Source organism: Numenius arquata, chromosome 8, assembly GCF_964106895.1.
Source record: "Numenius arquata chromosome 8, bNumArq3.hap1.1, whole genome shotgun sequence".
Classification (NCBI taxonomy): domain Eukaryota; kingdom Metazoa; phylum Chordata; class Aves; order Charadriiformes; family Scolopacidae; genus Numenius; species Numenius arquata.
In genome coordinates, this window is record NC_133583.1 from 13,443,070 (window position 1) to 13,452,696 (window position 9,627).

The following is a 9,627-nucleotide window of genomic DNA, read 5'->3' on the forward strand; positions in this document are numbered from 1 at the left end:
AAGCAAGGGCTTGGCTTTCTCCCCTGCCTGGGTCAGGGCCTTGCGTGGTGGCAGAGATCTGCCTTCAAGGCACACGGCTGAGAGGAGGCAGGAGCAGTCAGGGCTGAACCCCGCTCCCTGGGGACCTGCATCGCCTGGCCATGGGCAGGACAGGGCCACCAGCCCCTCCACACCGGTGCCCCGGCCTCCCCCTACCCTGGTACAACACAGAAAGGCGAGGCAGGGGCGGTTTTATTTCAAAGTAGAACAAAGGCGTCTTTATTCTTTCTGGAGATGAGACATTCGGATTTGCCGTGAGCATGTCTGTGCTCAGAGTGGCTGTTTGTGCGCATTTAGTCAGGGCACATCCGTACAGGGAAAACTGAAAGCGAGAGACTTTTATACCCTGGGTGAGTCTCGCCTCTGCTAAAGAAACCCTGTTACCCAAACAGCATGATGTCGTGGTCCCTTGCACAGCACATGTTGCTGAGCAGACAGGCTCTATAGAAAAATCTAGAAACAAAACATACTTTCAGACATTTCACATCAACTTTTCCCCTAATTTTGCCGGGAAGGAGTTTTGGCTCAAAGTGTATCCTCTCCCAGGCTTCTCATCTCCCTTCGCACCTCTCCCTTCCACCCGGTCACTAAACCAGAGTTACAGCGCGTCGAGGATGTTGTCGATTTTGGTGACAAGGTCCTGGCGCTTGTTGGAATGCATCTTCTCATTCTCGATGTACGTGTCCTTCTTGAGCTTGCCAGCTACCAGCCGCTCGGCCTCAACGGAGGACTTCAGAACAAGCTCCTTGACTTGGCCGTCGAGCTTCTGAATCTCACTTACCTTATTGGGTGAGAAACAAAGGGAATATTAGAGGAGACAAAAAAACATCCCTACAGTGAAACTGGAATAGAAGAGATGGTAAGGCTGGAGCAAACGATGAAATCAGTGCTAAGTGGAAACATCTCCAGTGCCTGAATATTCCTTCTGAGTGATCACCTCTCTCTGGCACCACATTATGAGGAGTATCTCATGACTGGGTAATTAAGCAGTGCAGATAAAGGGACTCGGAGGACCCAGGAGCCATACTGGCAGGAGGCAGATGCACCGACTGTAAAAGAGTGTTTAATGACAGATTTTAAAGGCTTCAAGCTAAATCACAACTATGACAGCTGGAAGCTGTGTCCCTCCAGTTAATGTTCATGGTGTGTGAGGAGCAGGTCTGCAACGACAGAGTGACTCTTTTGAGCTAATAACAGATTAAGCAAGGTGGCTGTTGGCTGAATGGACCTCAGAGACCACAGTGTCCCTCACTTGGGGCTAAGTGGTTGTTCCAGGTAAGTGTTGAAATACAGTGGAGGAAGGAAAGGACAGTGGGTGTGCGCTCACCGTGCCATGGCTTTCAACATGGTACAGAGAAATACCCCTTGAGGAGCATCATGTTACCAAAATTCTGTCAGCACCGAATTCACATGTGCAAGGACAAAAAAAAAAAAAAAAAAAGATGAGATTTTGGTTTGGCTGGTGTCAGTAGTAAACGTGTTGATAGTTTCCATTTTTGCCTAAGTGTCACTGCCATGAGCTCAATGAGGAGCATCAGGATTGTGTTACAAAGCATTAATCTGCACTCGTGCAGCTGATTCAAAGGCTGTTTAAGAAACAGCAGAGGCAGCTGTTTACCAGCAGGGCTTACAAGGCTGCATATCCAAGATTACCACAAAAAGAACACACTGATCTTCACACCCCCTGGCAGGGATCAAGCCATTTTCAGAGGCTGCAGAAACCAAACTCCAAATTAAAACTCACCCAGAATACTTCATAGAGCCAAGAGTAGGAAAGCTTTAAAAAAAAAAAAAAAAGTATTAGAATTTCTTACTTTATCACATAAGTCAGAGCCTTCTGTCTTCAGTTTAGACTGCAGAGAGGCTATTTCACTTGTAAGGGCCTTGTGCTCCGTCTCCAAAGACTTTTTGCCACTGTTCAGGGTGGAGATGTCCCGTGACTGCTTGTATTTATTCACTGCTTCATCAAAGTGACGGTACAGCCCAAGCCTCTTGTTCACCAGAGTCAGCACTTGCTCCGTGATGCAGGCAACCTTCATCCTGGCTTCAGCAGCTGGATCCTGCAAGAGGACAGAAGGGAAGATCAAAGAAGTCGTAACTTTGATCTGCATCAAGCCATGCCTACAATCTGCCACAGGACTGTCACAGAAACTGCTCCCTTTGCAATTAAGTCAACTGACAGTAATGAGGTAAATGGTGCAAGTACTGACTAGGGCAAGCTCCTTTCAGCGCTCAGCCCGGCCCAACACACAGCTTAACAAAAAGTAAGTGAAAATGTTGCAGAAAAAGAATTGCAGACACCCCTGCTTCTCAGGGATGGATTTCTTCTCATACAGAAGGTAAAACTTGGGTTAGCCGTGGCTCACCAGTTCAAACCCTGCAAGAGCATCAGAACAGGGCTCCAGTTAAGCATCCAGTAAGATATCCCATCATCAGGAAAAATTCAGGGAGAATTACTGGTATTAAAAGTCTCCAACCATCAGCTGAGTAAACCAGTAACGCTCCCGCAGGGCTCTTCCCCATACAGCACCTTAGTGATGGAGAAATCCAGCCTCACGTAGACGATCACCGTGAAGAACAAGATGTAAAAGGCTCCAACCACCAACAGAGGCTCCTGCAGCATCAAGATTTTGTTGAAGGTGTAATGAACCTAGGAGAGAAGTTTGAAACTCTGAGCAATGACCCACGTCACTATGGGAGAGAGCTCTCCTCAGGCAGCAGCAGAGCTGGCCGTGCAGTCCAGCAGGTATTTATTTCTGGAACCCAATGTGGGTGTTTTGACCTTGCCACTGAATTCAGAGGAGGTGCAACTGCCCCGGCAAACCACTCAGAGACACACGCCACACTCACCACGATGTCTTGGATGTGTTGCTCCACCAGGTTGTTCTTGTGTGCCACAATGACTGGACGTCCAAAAGTGTCCAAGTAGGTGTAGTGAAGCTCATCTGAAGCACGATTGATTTCATAGGGGCTGTCCACGTGGATATTCCTGTGGATAAAGCCAGAGTCCCATATGACTCTACACTGTTTGAGATGATGTAACCTAGGACTTGGCTGGCCAACTGTGGCCTCCAGCACAAGGTCAATTATGCAGTTTAAATGACACTCTAAAAGGAAACAAAGCTGTGTTCCAAGGTCTCCTCCACATGCACGGTCATGGTTTTGTTTCACTGTCCTCAGGCTGTTAGAGCAGGCTGGAGAATTGCCACGAGCACAGCATAATTTGCAGTAACAAGCCAGGAGTAATGACACTTACTTGGCACCTTCTGGCAGGACAATCTTGACAGTCAGAGAGTCCGTAACTTGCTCATCAAACACGTGGTCTACAAACCTCATTTTCAGGGCATACTGATCACCTAAGGGAGTGCAGACCAGAGGGTGGTTACAACTCCTCAAAGAACAAGGGGCAACCTTGAAGCTCAGCTCAAGAGAAGCAAGAGCAGAATTCGGATGGATACATTGTGCAGCAGGGGGCACCAGCTCACACAAGTATATTTTAACCAGATGTCTACAAAAACCTGAAGGAAGCACAGAAAAGAAGGTGGATTTGCATATTCTAGAAATAATAGCTAGCAACTGTTGTTGCTAAGGTGCAGTATACTGCAGCTTTGAATTCTTTACTGTACAGCAACCACCTTTAAACACAGAGGAGAAGGTTTCTTACTCCCTTCCCCTGGCCCACCCACCGAGATTGTAGAGGTATTCATAGCTTGGCAGGTTATAGCCAATGATGTAATGGGTTTTCCATCCCCCAAAAAGCGGGAAGCGGGGACGGATCTCCATCTCCACAGAGTCATCCAGGACAAGGAGGTGGCTGGTGGAGATGTTTCCGATTTCATCTCGGTAATAGACATCCTGAGCGGCAGCCGGGAGAATGGTCTGTATGGAGAGAGGCAACAGTCAGTGCATCGGCTACAAGCCATTCCCAGCGAAAGTGGCAAAACCAATAATGGCTGTTAAACATCGAGAAATTGCGCTCCCGCGTGAGAGACGACAAAATGGCCATTCAGTTGCACTGAGTGGTAAAATTGTGCTATTTTAAGCAATCAGCTACAGAAGTGGCTGCCAGCACTAAAAGCACTTGGCCTCTAAATGAATGTGATTTCTCCAGCCCAGTTTCAAATATCCCAGACAGCAACGGATCTCATTGTGCCCACCAGGACAGCAATTCCCTCTTCACTCCTACCCGCTGCCCCAGCTCACTGAGCTTGCTTGGCTTTACGCTCCGCAAAATGAGATTTCTGTTTGGCTGTGCCACCTTAGAGAATTCCAACAATCAATCATGGAGGTTTCAAGCAGAGAGAAAGGTTTTGGTTCAGATGAAAACACGTAATACTTTTCGCATCTCTCTAGCAGAACCACAGCTTTAACTCTTGAGTGCTTTGTGAGCAAGGAATGAATGGGTGAGTTTCCAATTAACACTGTTCAACATGATGAGGATATGACAGAGAAGGCAACTCTGAAAATAAGAGGGTGGGGATGGAACGGCTGTTACAGAGTGGAAAATGGAAAGAAGAGCTGTCAGCACAGGGATTAAGGGTTTTAAGAGGGTCCCTGAGATTGGAGGGGTGGGAGTGTGGAGCAACATTACATGCACTGGTATATGCAGGTTTTTTGGCCAACAGATGTAATAAAGCATATAACCCCCTAATTCTACCTCCAAATGCTATGACCATCTAGTATGAGCCTTCTCTGAAAACAGATCAGAGCTTTAATATTCCTTTAGTACTTGGGTATCGTTACCAAAGAAAAGGCAAAGGACAACTGTATTTTTTTTTCCCTCTGGGAATATAAGAAAGGGGAAAGCCACAGTAAAAAAAGAAAATAAAAAATTATGCAAAATGTCAACCTTAAAAGACTTGACAGAAGAGATGCCACTGTCTGGCTGTCTCTGGTAGTCGTATCTGGAGAAAGGCCCTTTCAGCACTGCTCCTGTGTGCTTTAAATCAACTGTCTCTTCAACCGCAATGTTCCCCCAGTGAGACACCTCGATGACTCGAGTCATACTGGTGATGGTCAGGAATGGACTGTTATTTTCATAGTGCACCTTCAGAGTGTCCTAACAAGGAAAAAAGATAAACAGTTAGACCTGAAGTAAGGAGCAACCTCCCCTCACAATTACCTGTCTCCATGTCCAACAGAGAAACCTCCTTGACAGACTCTGCAGAGACATGACGGTGGCTGCACGGGAAGGTTCGAGCCACCCCAGGTCACACAGGACACTGGTACTTGGGGTGTACTCATACATAACCCCACGTCTGGCTTTTAACAGCGAGGGGGCTAGAGGTGCCACCTTCCCCATCACAAATACACCCCTGCCAGAACCATGCTGGTTTTCTGGCTTGGTTTGCTGTGTGGACCCCAAGCAACAGTCAGCAACCACGTCTGTTCTAGGAGCACCTTGCTGGAGCACGTGGACTAACTCACGCTTGACCTATGACTCTTACACAAAAGCTTCTGCTTCATGTTCTCTAGCCTCTGAGACGCAGGTGCCACGTTTGCAAGATGCCCTCTGCAGAGCCACAACCTCTTTGCACAGGCATTTACCTGGCTGTATGGAGGAACATCCTTGAAGGGGCCATATTCAATCATGTCTTCAGCGCGGGAGGGGTTGCCCAGCTTGGTGTAACTCTCCACGTTCCTAGAGGCCAGTTTGACCCGGGTTGTTTGGGTCTTGGTGAAGTATGGTGAGTAGAAATAGTGATTTCCTTCAAAGACCACGAATTGCTTCTCGCTTTGGGTGATGTGGGTGGGGTAGGGCTGCAGGACATGTGTGAAAACCATTTCAACAGATACACGGACCTTGCCTCCTGGTGCCAAAGGAGATGGCAGCTTCACAGAGAAGAATTTCCCACTGGAAGGGAGAAGAACAGGTAAGTCATGTGTCATCTCCCCTGAGAGAGCAATCAGATTCAACCCCTGCGATGCATCCCTGTGGATGGGAGCCCATTACCACATATATATCATGTGTGTTTGGGGCCAATATTATATTTGCTCCTCCAAGGTGTACAGATGCCTTGTCCCAGAGGGTGGTGCTTACTCTGGACTGGGGAAGCAGGACAGGAGGCAGCACAGGGTAAACTGTGTCCTGGCACAATTACAGTCTGCTTCACAAAACCACTTGGCTCCCATTTGGGAAGGGGAACGGTGACACACTCCCCTCCCAAGTTCTGCATTTATAAAGCATGTTTCAGCAGGGGTTTTCCTGTTCTTCTCCAGATAGCAAGAATGATCTGAATCACAGGAAGCATGTGCAAATGTCCAAAGAAAAATCACAAACATCTTAAGCACCTCTTCCCACAAAGTCTGCTCCTTCTCAGCTATTTCCCCACAGGATCTGAAACTAAGGAACGACCAGAAAATGAGCACAGTTTTGTACTGAGGTTCTACCAAAAGGATCAAGATTTCACCAAACCTGTAAGGATGCACCAGATGGACCAAGGTGATGACAGAAATGAATGGACTTCAAGTCATGCCTGGGGCCAAAGAGCAGGATAACATGAGGCCTCCAGATATGTCAGAAACCATAGTCTGCCTTGGCAACTGAACTCAACACCTACTGTCCTCTTGAAACCCAGCAGCACCGTGCTTCTGACCCACTTTACAAGCATCCTTTATTGCTCAGTTCTCATGGCTCAGAAAGCACCCGCCTGCCTGGTCCTGCAGTATATGCACAACACCCTGAGCTTGGCAGCGCAGAGCCTCACGCGCAACCAGCATCCTCTCTCCTTGCAGCGGACAACAGCCCACACTGGGCCACAGCATCCAATGTCTGTGGCACCCCCCCACATCACAGACTGGGGACACAGCCAAAGAGCACTTACAGTCTCTCTGTAATCACCACTGCCAACCATTTGAGACCTCAAAAGGGAGCAAGAAGTAAGAACACGACCATAGCTATAATGCTTCAAATCTTACCTGATGTCCCTTAATAAAGGAACAGGGCACTACTTAACGCACTGAGTACAATAGACTAAGTACAGCTGAGTCCCCCTGAAGACAGCTGAATTGCATTTAAGAGAGTGATCCTCCCTCTTATAGTGCTCTCCCCTCACTAGCAGCCATGGGTGGCTGTGAGAAGCAGGTATGTGCTGGGGTCACAACCCATACCTGGCAGAGTTTTAGAGCAGAGCTCTAAAACCACGTGCCATCTCCCAAGGAAAGAGCATGTGAGGGAAAGGAATGATTTCTACTGGGGCCTCTTGGACTGCAGGAATTGGGTTTGGCTGCTTGTGTAAACTGTGTTCCCTCCCTCAGTAGCACTCCAGGATACAGCCTGAGTACAGAGTGGATCCCTTCGGGAACAAAAACTCCAGGATCTCTAGGTATGTCGGACAGGGGTAGAATTTCTGCTTTGCTATGAGGACAATGGTGGAACCCCCCTACACAACTCTAGATACTAACCTTAGAGGATGACACTCACCTTTTGCCCTTAACTTTAGTCTCTCTCACTTCCAAGGTGTTCTCCTCCTCTTCCTCACCCTTCACCTGTTCCAAAATAACAGTGATCAGTGCACTGCTGTTTAAAAGACTCAACACGTCTAGGGCAAACTCCATAAAGTCCCTATCTATTTTTTTAGGGGGATGCCCCCTAGAAAGTACAAGGTCAGAGAGAATTACTTTGTTAAATCCCTTTTATAATGTTTTTCATTAATACAAACTGAAGCGTGGTCAGTATGCAAGAAGAGATACTGGAGATTTCTAACTCTCTCAAGTCCCCCTCAGCCTGGTTCTCAAGCCAGCACAGACTTGTGCAAACGAGAATCTGTGTCAGCTGCTCGTGTGATTTCTCTTGTATGTTTTCTACAGCAGCTGGGGAGCCCGCAGGCCATCGGAATCTGACTCGGCCAGCAGGAAAAGAGGAGATCGGTGCAAGTACTCCTGGGATTAGAAGAGCCCTCTTGTAGGTCCCATGGGGTAAGAGGCTGGACCCCCGTTCCCAGGCCTGCACTAGCCGGGGATGCACCCCCGCTCCACCCGAGGGGCTCTCTCTCACAACACTAACGAGGTTAATTAGCATCTCTCCCGCCTCCCTCATTGCTGACCGGACTTTACCACTTCAGCCATTCCCCCCTTTGGTCCGTATAACCACAAAACCCCTCAGCTTCATCATTTACAGGGCAGTGGGGGCACCGGAGGGGCAGTGCGGCCAGCAGGGAGCCTCTCCCCGGCCGCTGTGGGGGGAAAGAGGCGGCCGGGCCCGGGGCGGGAGCGCGGCGCTCTGCTTACGTGTCCCTAAGAGCGGCGGGGCCCGGGCAGCGCCCCAGGCCGACCCGCGGCCCCCCTCCCGTAGCGGGGCTCCGTCCCCCGCCGCCCCCCGCTCACCTGCACGCCCAGGTAGGCCAGGCGGGGCTCCAGGCCGGGCTCCAGCGCCAGCAGGAAGGTGGAGGCGGCCGCGCCGCCCGCCGCGTTGGCCAGGCTGAGCTCGGTCGAGACCTTGGCCAGGTGGGTGCTGAGGTCCACGGAACGCCGCGCCTCCTCCAGCAGCAGGTCGGCGGAGGCCCCGGCGGCCGCCAGGCAGAGGAGCAGGCGGCACAGCAGCCCCGCCATGGCCGGACACACCGCACGGGGAGGGCACAAGATGGCGGCGCCCGCGCTCTACGGGGTGGGCACAAGATGGCGGCGCCCAGCGGGGAGGAGGCTCACGATGGCGGCGCCCAGTGGCGCTTGAGGCCCCCCCCTCCCGCGGGCTAGGGCGCCCGCGCCCGTGCCTGAGGAGAAAGGCCGGGCTGGAGGCGCGGCTGCGGCGGGGCCGGCCCCTCCAGAGGCCCTGGGCTGGCTCGGGCTTCCCGCAGCCCCGGCGGTCGCCTCCCTCCCACGGTGCTCCTATCTTCTCTCCCCCGTCGTTTTCCGGCACTCAGGGCCGGGGGTTCCAGCGCTGCGGCTGGGCCCGCGCCCCTGTTGGGCTCCCGGGCCTGGCCAGGCCCTGGGGGCGGCCAAGCACCAGGCCCGAGGTTCTGTGGGGAGCCACTGCGAGGCCTGAAAAGGAGCACAAAGCAATTATAACAAATAATCCGGGACTCTCAGGGCATCCACGTGCTTTTAAGTCTCTTCTCCAGTCACTGCACAAAGCAGCAATGTGTTCTCGTTTTAAGCCAAAGCTGGCTCTTGACAGGTCTCTGGCAGGGGTGGCTTCAAGTGGTCAAAAGCCTAAAGCCTGGTGGTAGCCCCCGGCTTGAGATGGCAGCAGAGAAGGGCAGCCAGCTTGGGCAGCGCTGGGATTTAGCACCAGAGATGGAGTTAACGGTGCTCTCGATGACCCTGATGAATAAATGAGCCACAAATTGGGACAGTTTGTCTTGCTGGCAAGCGGGCTGCTGTTGCTCTGTTCAGTGAGGTTTTACACAAGTAAATTTTAAGCTGAATCCAAGTCTTCTGCAAAAACCCACTGATAGTTGACAGCGGAATGATGGCAGAGTAGAAGCGCTGCAGGCAGCCGAGGCATGGGAATAACCAACCCTGAACTCACTTGGGCAAAGAGAGAGCAAGAAAGGGAAAAGTTAGTGGTTTAACACATGACTGGGGAGGAGGTGATTGACACTTTATTCCCAAACGTCTAAAGCAGATAAAAGCGAGGAACGGATGTTG

General features: G+C 50.7%; 1 protein-coding gene across 1 annotated transcript; it reads right to left on the reverse strand.

Annotated features, from left to right (window-relative positions):
- Positions 1-214: 214 nt before the first annotated feature.
- RPN1 (ribophorin I) lies at positions 215-8,752 on the reverse strand. The gene is made up of 10 exons (XM_074151576.1): positions 8,365-8,752; positions 7,463-7,527; positions 5,587-5,893; positions 4,889-5,098; positions 3,726-3,918; positions 3,296-3,395; positions 2,890-3,028; positions 2,570-2,689; positions 1,854-2,099; positions 215-820 (listed from the first exon to the last, which is right to left on the reverse strand). The coding sequence occupies exons 1-10, from the start codon at positions 8,587-8,589 to the stop codon at positions 638-640; spliced, it is 1,788 nt and encodes a 595-aa protein (XP_074007677.1). The 5' UTR covers positions 8,590-8,752; the 3' UTR covers positions 215-637.
- Positions 8,753-9,627: the final 875 nt, after the last annotated feature.